This window comes from Typopeltis vanoorti, chromosome 8, assembly GCF_054136105.1.
Source record: "Typopeltis vanoorti isolate ZY-2024b chromosome 8, IOZ_Tvanoo_1.0, whole genome shotgun sequence".
Classification (NCBI taxonomy): domain Eukaryota; kingdom Metazoa; phylum Arthropoda; class Arachnida; order Uropygi; family Thelyphonidae; genus Typopeltis; species Typopeltis vanoorti.
Genome location: NC_143556.1, coordinates 6,023,136 through 6,042,507, shown reverse-complemented (window position 1 = coordinate 6,042,507; position 19,372 = coordinate 6,023,136). Strand labels below are relative to the sequence as shown.

The window sequence follows — 19,372 nt, the reverse complement described above, 5'->3', positions numbered from 1 at the left end:
CTTAAATTTCGCACCCGGTAAGTACGATTTAGTTACACTGCCATCTATCACCCCTCTTAATAACGAGTCACCATACAACACTCTTTCCTTCATTTCAGAAACTCTCTCATTCTTGCACTGTTTTTTTACGTTAGCCGAATCACTCTGGAAAGAGTTTTGCAGGTGCTCTAATTGCCGCTGCGCATTTTGTATCACTGCGCGCAACCTAGCGATCTCACTTCCTACAAATAATTCCTCATTATTTTTATCATTTAAACCATTTTCTCTCTCAGTATGGTTGCTTTCACTCTTTCTTAGATCACCGCTCTCATTGCCATCTTGTACATCGCAATTCTCTATCAAGCCACTATTTTCACTCGCATTCTGGCAATTCTGGCTTTCTTCAACCATAACTATCTCACTACCTGACACATACTTCAACTCCTCACTTTGCTTACACTTTCTGCACATTCTCCCACTACTATCACTTTCAATCCAAATTCCAGCCTCATTCGGGAATGCATACATCCCACATACATCACATTGGACAAACTCTCTCACATTATAGTTTTTGAACAATGGCGTCGTATTTTTGGACGCCATTATCTTATGTCGCATTGGCGCCATATTCAAATCTATGAAACGTAACGTTATATACTAAATTAAATAACGTAATTCACACCAAAATCCCACAGACACAACAAGCTACCAAAATTAGGCAATATTACGTTATGATTTTAACCTATATTCTAATTTTTACTCAAAATTGTACTTAGCTTTCGGGAGCTCTCTGAAAACACAACCATCCGTCTGGCCCTCTAGCAGACAAATCTGCAGATAACTTCTAAGAAAGTTATCTTTTAACTACATTAATCTATGTATATTATGACAAAATTTATATTTATTACAATGAAAATTCAGTGGAAGAAAATATGGGTGGTACACCTACATGAAATAGTACTAAATAAGTAAAATAAATAAATCAATGAAATTAAATTTTGCCATTAAAATTCAAGCTGTTAAACAACTTTTAATACGGTTCATTTAGTTCTTTCAATAGTAGTATGGATGATTGCTAATATGCAATTATTCATATCAATAATTTGCTTTGCTCTTTGCTTTCAGACGATGGTAAGCTTAATACTGAAGTGTGCCCAGATCTAAAGAAGCTTCTTTATTTCTTATTTGCTCCTACCCTGGTATACAGAGATGAATATCCAAGGTAATTTTAGAAGTATAAATTGACTTCTCTGGACTAAATTTCACAAAATGGTTGAATAATGTTATGGATTTAGATGCAAGTTATTATTATCATAACAGATGATTTTTTTTTATTTGAGCATATGATAATACAATGGCCACGAGATGATAACACCAAAGGCTGATCATGAATGATTAATACTAAACACATCACATATCAAATACATTCATTAATGTTTTCATATATTCTAGTAATGCATCTCGCTCACCCACCACCACTACCTAAGAGAAATTCTTCCCCGATCAGTTGTTGACACCCTCCTTCTACAACTCGTGAGAAAAGACCCAGTTTGTAGAAGAAAAAATCATCTTTCATCAAGACAATGCATCTGCCTACAAAGGTGTTTTGGCAATGGGAAAATTAAGGGATCCGCACTATGAATTGTTGGTACATACACTCTATTCCCCAGATTGGGCTCCCTCTGACTTCTATCTCTTCCTAAAACTCTTCCTCGCTGGTCAGCATTTTTCTTCGAATTAAAAGATGATTGTAGCTGTAGAGGGGTATTTTGCAGATCTTACTGAGAACCACTACAGGGACAGGATGATGACGCAGGAGCATCACTGGAATAAATGTACATAGTCTTAAGGGAGATTATGTTTAAAAATAAAAATAATTTTGAAATTATAAATTTGTTTTTTCATGAGAACTTTTCAGACCAACCTCATATGTACAAAATATAGGGAGCCTCGATAGCTTAGATGGTTTCAATGGGCCCTTTGATTGGAAGATTCGGGTTTAAATCCTATCTATGACATGAGGAACTCTTACCAGGGCTTTTCAGTCAAAGTCAGTTAGCCAGTCTCATGTGGAGGTAGGTTTTATTTATTACAGAAACTTAGGTTTTTCATCCCTCAAAACAGGCAAACTGGCTCTCTCAATACATGTATCTACAGGCATAGGATACTAATTGTGAGATGGAGGAGATTAAAGCCTACAGACATTTTATCTTTCTACTGCACATTATAGATATCAGGTGGAGATCAATAATAGTCAACCTCTTGGATGTAGATGTCACTTGACAAGACAGGACAAAATCTAATAGAGCTAGGCTCAAATCATTCACTGGTCACAAAAAATCCTTTGTGGTATGGGTGCAGGCCCACTTTTGATGAAGAAAATTAATGTCACATCAGACTAGCAGCTATGTCATAGCAACTGGACTGTTCTGCAGACATTTGGTTTCTGAGGTTACAGAGAAGAGGAAGCTGATGAAGAAACACAGTGATAGGTCCAACGAGTAACCAAAATGATATCAAAACTATTGATTGTTAGTTACAAAATTGACTGAAGTAATACAATATATTGAAAGTTTATTCTATATTCTATATAGAATAGAAGGTTTATTCTATATACAGACAAATATTTTTTATTTTGAGTGGTTTATGTTTCTTGCAAACTTCACTCTCCACCCTTCAGCATTCTAAGATCTTTCAACTCTTGCAACTGCTGTCAGCCTTCATTCTATGTAATCATCCCATCCAACATTGCTCTTGTAATTTTTAAATCATCTACAAACAGCTATACAAATCAACATCCAACCCACCTATCTTCAATGCATATTAATTACACTCTTCTATCACCTTATGACCATAAATTATCTTTTCGCTGTACGTTAAAGATACCAAGCTATTTTATAGACTTGGTTTTAATCCCTTTTCCAAGTAAGCAAACAGACAGGTAAGTCAAGTTTGGCCTGAAGTATTTTCAGGTCTGAGGCAACTCGTGGTAAAGGCGGAGTAAGCTCTGATCACTTTCCCTTAGTACTGCTCTTAATGCAAAGCACATCTCCTTGCTGACATGTATGATGCTATGCATTAACAGAAGGGCCACTACCCAGACTGGTTTCGACCTTTATTGAGGTCTCTTCAGTGGGAGCCAGATCCTGAGATGGCAAGGTTGAAGTAATGCAGAAGGGAAAGTGATCAGAGCTTACTCTACCTTTAGCATGAGTTGCCTCAGACTTGAAAATAGTTCAGGTGCAAACTTGACTTACCTGTATGTTTGCTTACTTGGGAAAAAGGATTAAAACCAAGTTTATAAAATTGCTTGGTATCTTTAACGTATAGTATACTCAAGGTAAAAAAACTTTCTACACCTCTCTCTCATCCTGAGATTTTTTATTTAATAAAGTCAAAGCACCTTGTAGCAACTTGTATAGGTAAAATTTATAAGTCCCATTATTTCAACCTTGGCATCTCAGGGTCTGGCTCCCACTGAAGAGACCTCAATAAAGGTTGAAACTGGTTGGAAGCTTGGGTGATGAATGGCAATGCTGTAGCCCATGTAGTTTTAACTGAGGCTTGGCTGTTGCTGTCACCCAGGTCCTGGGTGGGGGAGTATTGAATGGCAATGCTGTAGCCCATGAAGTTAACTGAGGCACGGCTGTTGTTGTTACTCCTCAGATGACATATGAGCAAATGAGCGGCTCTGCTACCGGGTAAAGCCAATGCTCAGAGTTCTTCTCAGTGGCAGGGTGAGCCTGTTACTGAGGGGAACAACACTGAGTTTTTGGAGTTTGACCTGTACTTGAACATTCAATAAAGGTCAAAACCAGTCTGGGTACTGGCCCTTCCCTTAACGCATTGCATCATACATGTCCGCAAGGAGATGTGCTTTGCATCAGGGGAGATACTAAGGGAAAGTGATCAGAGCTTACTCCATCTTTACCACACATTGCCTCAGACTTGAAAATACTTCAGGTACAAACTTGACTTACCTATCTGTTTGCTTACTTGGGAAAAAGGATTAAAACCAAGTTTATAAAATTGCTTGGTATCTTTAACGTACAGTATACCCAATGTAAAAAAAACTTTCTATATCTTTCAGCTGACTAGTCTGTTATTCCCCTTAGCAGTTTTCTCTGCTTTATCTCTTTTTATCAAAAATAAAGTTATTATCTGGTACTCTGTAGACAGTTTTGGAAAGTTCGGGTAAAATGTACTGTATTCAAAATCCCTATCCAATGCCTTATTATTTTTATTATTATTATTATTATTATTATTATTATTATACAGGCATCTCCATTGAGTCAGAAGACTCATCACCTCTCCTTCTCCTTCAATGCATTCACTTTCAGGGCACTCACAACTACTTCTGGCAATCCATTCCACCCATTCACCATTCTTTGAGCAAAAGATCTAGTCCTCATACTCTTAGAGAATTAAGGGTCAACCCTAGAAATTGTCTATCTATTTATCATGTATTGAAAATTTTCTTTTGTGTTAGTCTTATAGAACCCCTTTAAGTAATTTATAACATTCTATCATGTCTCCTCTTTTCTGCCTGTCAATTAAACTCTGCAACATACCAACCTTCAATCTTTCCTCATAGGGAGCATTCTATAGACCTGTCACTAGCTTGGTCTTTCATCTCTGAATCCTCTTCACTACCTCCTGATCCTCAAGAAACCCAGGCTACCAAATCTGCATACACAGTAGTCAAGATGCAGTCAAATCATAGCCTTATTAAGAGTGATAACAACCTCCCTATCTTTACTTGGCAATATGTTCTTCAACATATTGCCAACCTGGTTGGCTGAGTGGTTAGCTTATCCACTCTCCAGCCAAAAGGCTGTGGGTTCGAATCCTGCTGTAGGCATGAATGTTTGTGATTGTCTGTGAAAATACTAGTGGTGGTGATGTGCAGTAGATGGCATTGGTGTAGTTGTGGTCATTGTAGTTGTTGGAGACAAAGAGCTGTAGAGTAGGTGCCCTCCCTCAATGAGTCTTTGGACTCCCTGGAGGTATCACGTAATAATAATAAAAAACATCCTTTGAGCTATTTTACCAACTTTTGTAACATGCCCTCTGAACTTCAACTACTTCTCCACCATTACCTCCAAGTCCCTAGCCTCATCAATTTCCTGCAATCTATTATCATCAGTGTAATAGACAGTATATAATCTTATCAATCCAATGTGCATAACCTTGCGTTTTTCAACACTGAAGTGAAAACCATTATCCTTCATCTACAGTGCCAGTTTATTTAAAGCATCCTGCTGGATATCTATATTAAATTTATCAACTTTAGTTCTCCCCAGCTTTGCATCGTTAACAAACAACTGAATATCCTTCCCTTATATCATTTCCTATATTACTAATATATTATTATTATTATTACCACCCCAAGGCCTCATGGAGTTAAATACTCATCTGGGAGGTCCTTTTATCACACACACACACACACACACACACAGCTCATCATACCGTGTTTTAAACGCATTCAAACTCTTTGCAGACACCACATTCTCAGGCAAAGCATTCCAATCATTCACAACTCTGCACGAAAAAAACCTGCCTCTCACTCCCCTACTCACACCCTCTTTATACAGTTTCCAGGGATGACCTCTGGTTCTCCCCTGATCTCCCATTATTCTCTGTAAAACTTCTCCAACATTGATCGAGCACTGGCACTAATAGAGAGCAACATTCAAATAGTCATTCTCATTCTCTTAGCTTCTTCCACTCTACTATATTAATTTTTCGGATTATAAAAAAAAATCAATGTATTTAATAACTAATTTTTAGAAATATAAATGTCAGTAATAGAAACTTAATGTCATATTTGTAAATACAAATATATTTATACCATTACCACTAATTTATTTAATTTCAGAACACCCTATGTGAGATGGCAGTATGTACTTTGGTACTTTCTACAGTTTTTGGCCTGTGTGTTCTGTTCCTTTGTTCCCTTCAACAGATTTGTGGTTGAAATATTCCAGAATACAGGAAAAGAACCAATGTCATTTGTACATTTTGTCCTTACATTGTCTTTAGCTGTTCTGGTTGGTGCATTAGCTATGTTTTTAATTTTCTATGGTTTACTCCATTCCTGGATGAACTGTTTTGCTGAAATGTTGCAGTTTGGGGATCGATTATTTTATCAGGTAAGTTTATATTAGTGAATTTATTTTTGAAAAAAATTACATGATCAAGTATTACTGATTATTTCATTTAAGTACAACTAAAATGTGATTGCCCTAGCCATTAGCATTTTGAGCTATTCAGTTTAGAAAATTTCTTGTGTTCTATTGCCAATTACTGAATTGATAGATATCAAGTTTTCTATACATGATAGAGATGAAATTGATTGAGTTTAAGCCATTGTACAATATTCTCTCTTAAGACGGCTGTAAATGCCTACTCACATTTCAAATAATGGCATAGCACAATTATATTCTCCATTCTGTTACTGCCTTCATGCATGCATGCACATACACGCATGCGTACACACACACACACACACACACACACACACACACACACACACACACACACACACACACACACACACATGCCTCTGTAATGCAGTCATAGGAGCAAAATAATGTTTTTTCATTGGAAAAGTATGAATCTGAATCCTATCTAGGACATGTCACTAATCTGGTATGGATGCTTAGACATTGATTATCACTCATATTGATGTTTAATGGAGAAACACATCTAAAAATAATAATTAACTAAATTTATTTATCTAATTAAATTATAAATCAATATTTTGCTTTTGTCACCAAGGCATCTTCATGGGCATAAAGAAATCCTAAGCATGTGCATGCAGGCTCATCAGCAGGAAAGCAGTGTGGTGGAATCTTGCTGAAAGTCTCAGATTGATTAGTAACCTAGATTTTTGGCAATGTGATACAGTTGAATTTGTTTAGGTTTGGAAAATTTTGTAGTTTGGTGGCAGATTTCAGGAATAGCAGCCTTTCTGATTTGTATCTATTCCTGTATGGGGGGAGAGTTCCATTGGATCCAATAATCTGCATCAATGGCATAGTCTGTCACCCTGGAATGGCTGTAGTGCAGATGATGGAGGCAGACAATGCCATGGATACAGATTGTTTGATCCAATGGAACTCCCTCCCCCCGTCTGCAGGGGCACCTACTCTGCAACTCTGTCTCCACCACCCAATCCACCAACTACACCAACGGCATCTACTGTCTGCCACCACCACTAGTATTTCCATGGATAATCATAAACATCCATGCCGACAGTGGGATTTAAACCCCCAGCCTTTTGGCTGGAGAGCGGATACTCTAACAACTCGGCCAACCAGGTCGGCATTAGACCGGATTAATTTTTCATATTTTGGGGGAGATACTGTGGGGGGAGGGGGAAGTAAGCAGTATATGGAGGTTGTGAGTAGAGTATGAGGAGTATGTTTTTTTTTTTTGCATGGAAAGTGGTGGGTAATTGCAATGCATTGCCTGAGAATATAGTGAGTACAGGGTTGGATGAACTGTGTGTGTGTGTGATTGTCAAACAACCTGTGATGAATGTTTTGACTCCATTAATGTCTGATGATGATAATAGACTTAAAAATCAGCTTGGGACAGATTTGAATGAAGAGGGGGGGGGGGGAGAGATAGAGAGAGAGAGAGAGATCAGTAGTGCATGGGTGCTATTTAAAAATATTTGTTAGCAGCAATGGCAAATTGCTGCTAACTAATGGGAGCTGACTGTGCCATTAACCTGGCACAGGCAGTTTAATGAATGCCATGCAGCTAGAAGAATCCCTAGGAATGGATATACTGCTAGTACTATAGACCAATTCTTCTTACATTTAACTAATTAATAATTAAGAAGGTTGTTACAATGTTACATTTAACATTGTAACAACCTTCTGCAGTTGTTACAATGTTAAAGAAATAATCTGGTTGCCTTTTATAGTAACATAAAATCATCAGTCGCTCTTTTTGTGTTATGTATGATAAAGGAAAGATACATGTTATCACATTGCTGGAGTTTACAAAGTCATTTACTAGATGTCACATGATAGTTGATATTTAAGTGGGTTTAGATATCAGGTTACTTCTGAATATGTCTCTCATTTTCAGAAGAACCTGATATCTAAACCCACTTAAATATCAACTATCATGTGGCATCTAGTAATATTCAGAAGTAACATCCCTATTAGTCTAAAAAGGAAAGCTTTCGACTAGTGCATATTTCCTGTCCTAACATACAGAGGAGAAACATGGACTATAACAGAAACCCTAAACAAAAAGCTGAGAACAACACAACATCGTATGGAGAGAAGTATGCTAAAAATAACATTAAGAGATAGGAAGACAAATACCTGGATAAAATCTCAAACAGGTGTCATGGATATTGTAAAGTATATTAAACAGGCTAAGTGGAGATGGGCTGGCCATATTGCCAGATGCAGTGATGGGAGATGGACTAGAAAAATAGAGTGGAGACCAATGGATGGAGGAAGACCGAGAAGAAAGTGGAGGAATGAACTGGAACAAATTGCAGGAGTGAGATGGATGGGAGAGGAAGAAAACCGAGTGGTCTGGAAAATTGTGGGAGAGACCTTCGTCCTGCAGTGGGCAGAACCAAAAGGTTGAAGGAGAAGAAGAAGATATCAGGTTAGAGATATGAATTATAAATTTTCTATCTGATAGATATTACATAGTTCTGTATGGGGTGGTGTTATCAAAATAGAGAAAGGTTATAAATGGAGCTCCACATGGCACTGTACACCAGACCATTACTGTTCAACCTTTATGTCAGTGATATTGTCACTGAATAGCATGGTTCAGTTGTTTCTGTAGATGATATGAAGCTTGAGAGTGTTTTTAATAATATTGCTGATTCAGAAGAATTTGAATAAGCTGAATCCCCATCCATTTGGTAAATGGATGGGGATTTCAGCTTAGCACAGCTAAATGTAAGGTTTTGCGATCTACAAATGGGAGCCTACATACTCTACTGAAGGAGGCAAGGAATCATTTAAAGTTCATGGGTGTTTGTGATTTTCTTTAGGTATGAAATGAATTTCTTTTGCCAGTGTGAGATCACTGCTCCCTCATGGAGCAGAAATCCTGTTTCAGAGATCATGAAAAAATAAGTAAAAAATACAAAAAAAAAAGATATATATAAAATTAATAAAAATAGAAAAAATACTATTGTCAATCTTTGTATACTAATGTTCCATAAGTTTATAACCTTTTATGGATTGGAAATTACATAAAAAAAATAGAGGATTGCTACAGTACTGAGAAGTATTATAACAATCCTCAGAATTTTTATAAAATTTTATTTTATTATTTTTTAACAGAGTGGTGATTCTGAGCAGCATAATCCAGACCTGGATTACTGTGCTCACATCTGTTCATCCAGGATTTGAAGGGGAATTTTTTTTATGTGGTTACCTCCCATGAAAGGTCATTACTAAACCTATAGTACATTTGTATTAATGCCAGAATAGGAATGAAAAAAATTGACAATAATATAAAAAATTTGGACAACCAACAGTAAACAAAATGGAAAGCGACTCACTGATTATATAATATATAATAATTTAAAAATAATGAATACATTTTACAAACATAAAAATATACATAAATATACATGGTGTGCAAGAGGACAAAAATCAATAATAGACTATTTTATAGTAAATGAAAAAGCAGCAAACCTCTTCCTAGATGTTAAAGTCAGAAGACGGCTAGAAATCTAGTCCTCTTCTGACTCTAGAAATTTTAATTATGGTGATATCAATTGGAAGGAGGAAATATCACATGGCAAAAAGGAAATTGAATTCATACACTTTCTAAGAGATAATTATTTGAAACAGCACATAACTGAAGGGACTCGTGGTGTGAGAGTGTTGGATCTGGTCATAAGTTCAGAGGACATATGCATAAGTAAGGTGTCCTCGTTATCTCCAATTGGTGAGAGCGATCATGTGTATTGACTTGGGAGGTTGCAAAATTTGTGGATCTCTCTCTCTCTCAAGAAGGGGTATTTATGGAACTACAGGTTAGGCAATTATAACAGGCTTCAGAATGAGCTTACAGCCATCCCATGGCAGAACATATTGCAGGGGAAAGATGTTAGCAGTGCATGGGATAAAATCAGCAGGTGTCTGAGGAAGGCAATATCAGAATGTATTCCCATGGTCAGGAAGACAAACACGGTAGTTGTTACTTGGATGATTAGTAGTATCAGGCTTGATCTGCAAAAAAAAAGAAAATGTTGTGGAGAATTTACAAGGAGAAAGGCTATCAGTACACCCATGAGCAGTACAAGGCTCAAGCTAGGAAGGTTACCAGCATAGTAAGAAAAGCTAAATCAGATTATGAGAAGACCTTAGCCAAGGAGATCAAGGGTAATCTCAAAGAGTTCTTCTGCTATTTGGCAGGTAAAAACGAAGAATGATTTGGGAAGAATAAAATTTGGAAAACAAAGATGGGATGCAGAATTTATGCTTGGTGAGAATATATTGTTGAAGAGGAAATAAGAGATCTGGGGGTGATAGTGGATAAGGATCTAAAATTTAGGGGACACATAGCCAAAATTGTGAAGACTACACAAAAGCTTCTGGGAATGATGCAGACACTGACATGTAGAAGTAAGGAGATTCTTGTTCCATTATATAAGGCTTTGATTAGGCCACACATGGACTATTGTGCCCAAATTTGGTCACCGGGTTTTCAGAAGGATGAAGAGATGTTGGAAAGGGTCCAAAGGTGACTGACTAAGATAGTTTCTGACCTTTGGAATGTTAAGTATGAGGAAAGATTGAGAAGATATAATTTGCAGAGTCTGGTGGAGAGGAGGAAGAGGGTAGATATGATAGAGACCTACAAGTTGGTAAGGGGTTGTTATAAGATCAGTGGTGGAGAAGTTCTACAGAGAATAGTGGGAGATCAGAGGAGAACCAGAGGTCATCCCTGGAAACTATATAAAGAGGGTGTGAGTAGGGGAGTGAGAGGCAGATTTTTTTCATGCATTGTTGTGAATGATGGGAATGCCTTGCCTGAAAGTGTGGTGTCTGCAAGGAATTTGAGTGTGTTTAAGGCTCGGTATGATGAGATGTGTGTGTGATAAAAGGACCTCTCAGATGAGTCTTTGACTCCATGAGGTCTTGGGGTAATAATAATAATAATTAGTGGGTGCTGAAGGTATTGAGGTGACCAATTCAGATGTAATAGTAGAGTTACTGAGTGATCACTTTTCAAAAGTCTGTCACCCAAGTGAGCATATCTCTCTACCTGAGAATTGAAGTTAATAAATCAGGGGTACTTAGTATGTTGTAGAATTTAAATGCAAACACTGCTGTAGGTTTAGATGGAATAAGCTTGGGTATTGCATGATGAGCAAAGGAATTGTCAACACCTCTTGGTTATTTAACTTAAGTTTGAACGCTGGTATGGTCCCTTGGGAGTGGAAGGAAGGTAAAGTGGTTCCTTTGCATAAAGGTGGCTCGAAGACTGCAGTAGTTAGTTATAGACCAATCACCATCTTGAGAGTGGTGGTAAAAGTATTGGAAAAGTTGGTTAAGGAGAGAATTCAAGAATGGGTGGATCAGAATATGATACTCTATAGGGGCCAACATGGTTTTGTTAAAGGTCGATCCTGCCTTAGCAGTTTATTAACTTTTTATAATAGAATGACATCTGAGTTGGACAGGGCTACGCAGTGATACTTCTTTATTTTGCTAAGGCTTTTGACAGGATACCCCATGGAATATTGTTGTGCAAATTAGAGAAGATGGGGATAGATACTAAACTGGTGATATCGATAAGAGAATGGTTCATGAAGAAATACCAGAAAGTAGTGTATGGAGGAGCAGAGTCCAGGATGAGGCAGGTGACCAGTCGTGTGCCTCAGGGTTCTGTGCTTGGGCCGCTATTGTTTAATTTGTAGATAAATGATATAGGAAATGGCTTGAAGGGAGATATTCAGTTGTTTGCTGATGATGCAAAGTTGGGTAGCACAATAAAAAAATCAAGCTGATGTTGAGAGTTTGCAGGATGATTTAAATAAGCTGGCAAAATGAGAAAAAGGTAATCGATGTCAGTTCAATGTGGTAAAGTGTAAAGTTATGCATTTTGGGATTAAAAGATTACCAGCTGTGTACCACATTGATGGAACGGTATTTCAAGAGATTGATGAGGCTAGGGACTTGGTGGTATTGGTAGATAGGGAAATGAAGTTCACGTGACACATTGCTAAGGTGTCCAAGATTGCACATAGGATTACTTGGTTATTGAAGAACACACTAACATCCAGAGATAAAGAGATTATTATTCCCCTTCCCCTTCATAAGGCATTGATACTTCCACATTTGGATTACTGTGCTCAAGTCTAGTCACCTGGATTCCTTGGAGATGAGGAGGTTGTGGAGTGGGTTTAGAGGAGAGTGACTAAGTTGGTGAGTGATGTAAAAAAATGCTCCCTACATTGATAGATTGAGAGCTTGTGGATTGCTGAGGTTGATTGATAGGCCTAGAAGATGGAATATGATAGAAACATTTAAATTACTAAAAGATTTTTATAAGATTGAATCAGGGGAAATATTTCAGCTTTGTGACAGTGATGGAAGAACAAGAGGTCATCCCTGGAAATTAAGGAAAAGTGTGATTAACAAGGGTGTGAGAACTAGATTTTGTGCTTGGAGGGTGGTGAATGAGCATTGCCTAACTCAGTTGCGAGTTCTTCATCTCTAAATTAATTCAAGAAGAGGTATGATATATATTGTTTTGATAGTTTGGGTCTCCAGTGATGAGTCTATAGACTCCGTGGAGATACCTGTAATAATAAAAATAAAATTGACACAGATAACTATTTAGTGCAGGCAAAACTAAAGTTTCCATCAAACTGGTTGCAAAAAAATACAAAAAAAATAAAAATAAACAAACTAGAGAAACAAAATCTAATTACAAAGTAAGACTACTAAATGATTCAAGTCTAAGAAATTTATAGCAATAGATGATTAGTAACTACTTAAAAAAATACAAGAAAATGAAGACATTGAGAAAGAATGGAATAATATAAAAGAAATTATTGCATCAGTAGCATATGAAAGTCTACGAACACATAAGAAATATCATAAAAATAAAAAATTACATATATGGGACAGTGAAATAAAAACAATAATTGAAAATAAAAAGCTGGCTTTTAAAAGATGGTTAAGTAGCAAAAAACAGTGGAAAAAATTTTTCCACTTCACGAGGGGGATGAGAATGAGGCTATAAATTATAGGCCAATCTGTGTATCTATAGTTATTGTGGACTAGAATTCAGAAGTGGTTGATAATAGCAGTGTTCGATAAAGGAGATGCATATACTGTGGTGTACTTGGATTTTTCAAAGGCTTTTGATAGACTGTCATGTGACTAACTAGACTAGTAGTTGAATTGAAACAAATGACATTAGATAACAGACTAGTGAGCTGGAAAACTGATTGGCTGTCAGATAGGTATCAACAGGTTGTGTATGGAGGAGTGATATCCCAAAAAGGACGGTCACTAGTGGAATGCCATAAAAATCTGTTTTGGGACCATTATGGTTTAACCTGTACATTAATGACACTGGAACTGGCTTATCTGGAGATGTGCAGCTGTTTGTTAATGATGCAAAGTTGGGAAGAACTATGAGAAGGAGAGTAGATGTTGTGCCTTGCAGGAGGATATGAATAGACTAAGTGAGTGGAAAAATGAGTGGAGCTATCAGCTTAATGTTGCAAAGTGCAAAGTCCTGAAATTTGATAGGCAAGGTTGGGATGCAGGGTATACTATTAATGAGGAAATTTTGATGGAGATGTGAGATTTGGGAGTGATGGTGGACAAAGACTTGAAGTTTAGGGATCACATTGCTAATATTGTAAGAACATCACAATAGATTATGGAAATAATGAAGTGGAGACATTAACATGTAGAAGCAAAGAGGTTATGGTTCCCTTGTATAAGGCTTTGCTCAAGCTACATATGGACTACTGTGTGCAGATTTGGCCATCTGGTTTTCAAGGGGATGAGGATATATATTGGAGAGGGTCCAGAGAAGGTTTAATAAGTCAATGTCAGGTCTGTGAAATATCAAACATGAGGAGAGATTGAGGGAATATAAGTTGCAAAGCCTTGTGAATAGAAAGAGAGGGGGGGGGAGGGGATGATTGAGATATATAAGTTGGTGAGAGGTTGTTATCAGATTAATATTGAGGAGATTTTCCATAGAGTAGAGGGAGACAAGGGGGGAGAACATGAGGCCATTCTTGGAAGCTGTATAGAAGGGTGTGAACAGAATATTGAGAAGAAGAAGGTGCACGGAGAGTGATTGGTGAGTGGAATGCATTGACTCAGGATGTGGTGAGTGCAGAAACTGTGAATAAAGAAAATTCACTATAGCAAACTATTTGCCACATCAAATTATTCCTGTGGTTCATGAGTTTAAAATAGCAAGAGTTTACTTGAATACTTAATCATGTCTTGTATGAAGGATATGAAGTCAATTTAATATACCATGTTAAATTGGCTTCATCATATCCTTATTGAGCAATAATTGTATTTATTTTAAATTATTCAACTTGTATGTGTGTGCATGCGTGCGTGCATGTAGGTAAATATATATATATATAAATACTTGTACTCTTGCGCTCTTGCAAATGGCAGTATGCTGTTGGTTGTGACTTTTCAATATACTGAAAGTTACATAAAGGTATATATAATAACAATTTAAGTTTTTGCTTGTACTGGTAGCACTTTATTAATAAATTCATTTAATAAGCTTGTTATTAAAATACTTTATGACAATGTGGAATTTAATATTCTTTACTTAATGTAATATATATTACATTTCATTTTAAACTAGAACAATTTATTAATTTTTTTTTCACACACAAGTCCTATGCAATTACAATTTCATATAACTATATACAGGGTGTTCGGGATAAATTTGACAGTTTCGTAAGGAAAAAGAAAATCTTCTTTGTATCTATTAAATTTAATGAATTGACAAAAAAACATTACAGGCAGAGTTAATTACAATACTATCAACAAGATTTACTCAAAATAACCACCATTAGCATCGATCACAGCTTCAATTCTGCTTCGGAACCTCGAACAAGCTGATGCTACAGTCTCCCTGGGAAGGGCTGCAAAAACTGTTTTAATTTTATCCATTAACTGGGCTTTTGTATTACTGGAAGTGCGATTGGTGTCTTTTTCAACTGCGCCCCATACAAAATAATCCATGGGGTTAAGGTCTGGGGAGTTTGGAGGCCAAACATTTGGACTGGTGAAGTCGTAGAAATTTTCAGACAACCATTTTTGACTTTTCCCAGAGGTGTGGCAAGGGGCCGAATCCTGCTGCCATACATACGGCCTACCATTGCCTACCCTTGTTATCCAGGGCTTGACTACAGTTAGCAACTCCACGAACAAAGCCCGAATTCCAATGCCAGGGTTCTTCAACACCTGTTCCTGCAGATTTGCGAGGAATTCTGCTGTACGAACGCAATCAGATCATCTGCTAGGGATCTTTCTTCTTGCTACATCCTCGTAGTCACCATTGCAAGTCTCTAGTTCATGCCTGATTGTTTTTACTGTATTCAGGGAGCATTGGGCAGCAGTCGTAATATCCTTATTTTGATGGCGGGCACGAATCATCATGATACAAGTTATTCTCTTCCATGATTCAGGTGGGTTCCAGCTATCCATCCTTTCTGACATCTTGTATGTGAATGAAGAAGGGTCCAAACTTTTAAATGAAGAGAAGTGTGTGTTAATACATGTAACTTACGGAAAAATATAATTAATTATAAATATGTCAAATTTATCCCGAACACCCTGTATAAGTTGAGTTAACAACACATTGGCCTACCAAAATTATGAGACACTCCTCTAATTCAGAAAACAGGACATGATTGCATTCAGTATGTAAATTTTGGAGTCTGAAAAGGAAATATAACTTGTGCAGAAATCATTTTGATTTTATATAGAACAAATGTCTGTCCATGCTATTATACAACAATTAATAATCTCTAAGTCCACTGGTCATATTGAGTCTCCAGAAATCAGCAGGACTAAATGACAGGAGTCAAAATGTCTTGATAAGGTTGATGGTCCTGACTGATAATTGGATCCTAAGTATCTGTATTTAGAGATGCATGGATTGTTTGTGGATGCTCTTAGACCATGGAACAGTGGAATTCAGTTCTTTAGAGCAATGAATCATGCCACATGTTTCAAACATGCAGTTTGATTGCCCCATTTGAGTATATTGGAAGAAGACTTTGTACTTGAGTGTGTTTGCCCAACGATAAAGTTTGGTCATGGCAGTTTTTCAAACTTTATCATTGGTGATTGCCCAATGATAAAGTTTGTTGCTTTTTATGGTATGGATTAGGTGGTTGCAGTGCATGAAATCATAACTGCTAATTCCTACATTCCATAGTGCAATTGGAAGAACAACAGTACGTTGTGCTGTTCGATTGGAAAAGGCCTAAGGAATCCAAAGGAATCTCATATTGAGATTCCTTTGGCCTTTTCCAATCGAAAATACTCCATATTGAGGAATCTCAATATGGGTATTTAGGTAAGTTAGCCAATCTCATATGGAGGTAGCAGGATCTTTCTCCCATAAACTTGGGTTTTTCATCCCGCATACAGACAAATCAACCTTGATTCTTGTCATGATGGGCGGAATCTCAATATGTTTTTTTTTTTTATAATTGAAGTTAAGTTAGCCAATCTCATATGGAGGTAGCAGGGATTTTCTCCCAGAAACTTGGGTTTTTCATCCCGCATACAGACAAATCAACCTTGAGAACACATGCCATTTACAGACAAAAAAATACTAGTGGTGGTGGACAGTAGATGGTATTGGTGTAGATGATGATGATAATTCTGGTGGTTTGGTGTAGTTGAAGGATTGCGTGGTGGACATGGAGAGTTGTAGAGTAGATGCCCTCCCTTGATGAGGGAGGACACCTACTCATACTTTGGACTCCTTGGAGGTGTCACAAAGTAATAAATAATAATAAATATTCTGGATGATTGTGCATGTCCTACATTGTGGCAATTTTATGGTAGTAGTTCATACTACTTCTAACACAATAATGTACCATATCACAAATAGTGATGCTAAATTCAGGATTTTTTGAAGAGATTAATATCTGAACATTGTAGTTGCCTGAATACAGCCTTGAGATGAATCCAAGAAAACAGGTCTGTGATGAACCAACATGTGGAAATAGGTCATGATCCATTTCATTAGTCTAACCCAGGAGTCGGCAACCTTTTTGGATTGAAGAGCCATTTTTAAAATTATATCTGTTAAAAAAAATTTAGGGAGCCGCACACAATGATGAGAGCAACCAATGGTCCGCGGGTTGCATGCGGCCCTCTCAGGTTTTTTGCGAGGTCCATGGTGTTCATTTTGTCTGGCAGAATTAGTACATGTGAATTTATTTGTGCAGGTTAAAAAATTAAAATATGGCTAAATAGTGGAAAATAAATTAATACTTTCTTATCAAAGAAAAAGAAAATATTCTTTATGTGGATCGAACCGAATATTTGATTTACTATTTAATTGCTCATCACTGCTTTAAATTTAGAAACTACATTGAAAAATATTATAATTAAATTATTTATTCAGTTGTTGTTTTTTTATTATTATTATTTTTTACAGTAACACGTTATCATACTTGTAAAACACAGGGGTGGCATGTCACACAAAGTTATATGATATTTTTAAATATTAAATAATAAAACAAAGATTTGTTCCTCCTTACAAAAACATATGTATAAAATCCAATAACACCTGTTACTTTAATTTTTTTTTTTAATTTAAAATATCTTCTTAGTGCGACTTCTGCTGTTGAACTTCTTGGGATAGTTTCTCAATATGCGGCAAATATGCCGTAATTTTTAATTTTCAAACATGACGAAAGACTCATGTTGTTTAGTTGGTTTCTCAATTTACTTTTAATAAAATTCATATTAGAAAATATTTGCTCACAGAAATATGTCGATCCGAAAATTGATAAAAATCCAAATGAGTATGTTTGAAATCACCGAATCTAAGTGTCTGGCAAACAATTCCACGTGTCAAATAATACAATCTGATCTTGCTTTTTAAGATCTTCTATTTCAGACCATTTGTTTTGTATTGCAAGAGTAGATTTTTGTCTTTCCAACTCCTCCAGGTCAGCTTTAAGATTTCTAAATTTTGAATTCCACAAACTCTGGGTTTTCAGGTCCTCTAACTGAAGTTGAAATGCAGCCTCATAAATTCCAGCAAAAGGTGAAAAATTTAATTCGGCAGGATTTATTTCAAGTGGTCGCAATAAAAATGACATAGTTGTCTTGCTCTTTCTAAATTCCTCAAATCTCCCATTAAATGCAGATCGCATATTTACCACAATTTCTTTGAAAAAGGTTAAATTTATGGTATTATTATCAGCTTGTTCTTGTTGATATTTCTTCAATGTAGGAAAATGTAATAATGTGCCTTTCGCTAAGTCTGTGGCAAACAAATATCATTTTTGTTCAAACGAAATCACTTCTTCTAAAAGCAAAACTGCTGTATTTTCCTTTCCCTGTAGTTTCTTATTTAGTGCGTTTAAATGGGAAGTCCATATCCACCATAAAATAGAATTTGTGTAAAATGTAAATAGAATGTAAAGAAGGATTATCGCATATGATTTCAAAGAGTTCAAACATGAAAGTATTAAATTTTCTGCATTGCATTACTATTTTCAATTGTAAAATATCCTTGACTTAATGTAAAATCTCCTTGATTAAATGTAAAATGTCCTTAATTTATTGCAAATGCTAAATTTAGTTTTTAGTTTCTAATTTAATAAATAACATTAATTTTGCATTATTCAACAATAGATTGTTTAATAACGAAAAGAGCTGCATGCGGCTCCGGAGCTGCAGGTTGCCGACCCCTGGTCTAACCTAACTAATGCTTGGAAAGAAAAGTGGAACTCAGTATGATCAACTTTCTGGTCAAAAGTTGATAATTTGCTTTGGTATGTTCTCACATTTTGGTAGGATAGTATAGTCACATGGAAATAATATGCAACTATTATTATATTCGCAGACTTTTGGCTTTGTAGCCTGCTACATAAAAGGGACCAAAGACACTGAATATTTCATAAGAAACTTTGCATTATTGTTCACAAATAGTTCCAAGTAAAATACATGATATTGTATATTTTTTATTTATTTATTTTTATAAAATCTGTGTCTTATACAGAAATTTAATTTTTCTAATAGGACTGGTGGAATTGTACATCATTTGGAAAGTATTATCGCACATGGAACACAATTGTATATGATTGGTTGTACACATACATTTACAGAGATATGTATGCAGTAAGTAGTTTCTT

General features: G+C 36.3%; 1 protein-coding gene across 4 annotated transcripts in view; it reads left to right on the top strand.

Annotated features, from left to right (window-relative positions):
- Window positions 1-19,372, top strand: part of LOC150103699 (sterol O-acyltransferase 1-like) — a 246,292-nt gene that overhangs the window by 183,028 nt on the left and 43,892 nt on the right. For all 4 annotated transcript variants that reach the window (XM_090396650.1, XM_090396649.1, XM_090396652.1 and 1 more), the window contains exons 9-11: window positions 1,105-1,201; window positions 5,858-6,131; window positions 19,260-19,358. In XM_090396650.1, the coding sequence (XP_090252776.1) occupies window positions 1,105-1,201; window positions 5,858-6,131; window positions 19,260-19,358 (470 nt within the window). The remainder of the gene's footprint in view (window positions 1-1,104; window positions 1,202-5,857; window positions 6,132-19,259; window positions 19,359-19,372) is intronic.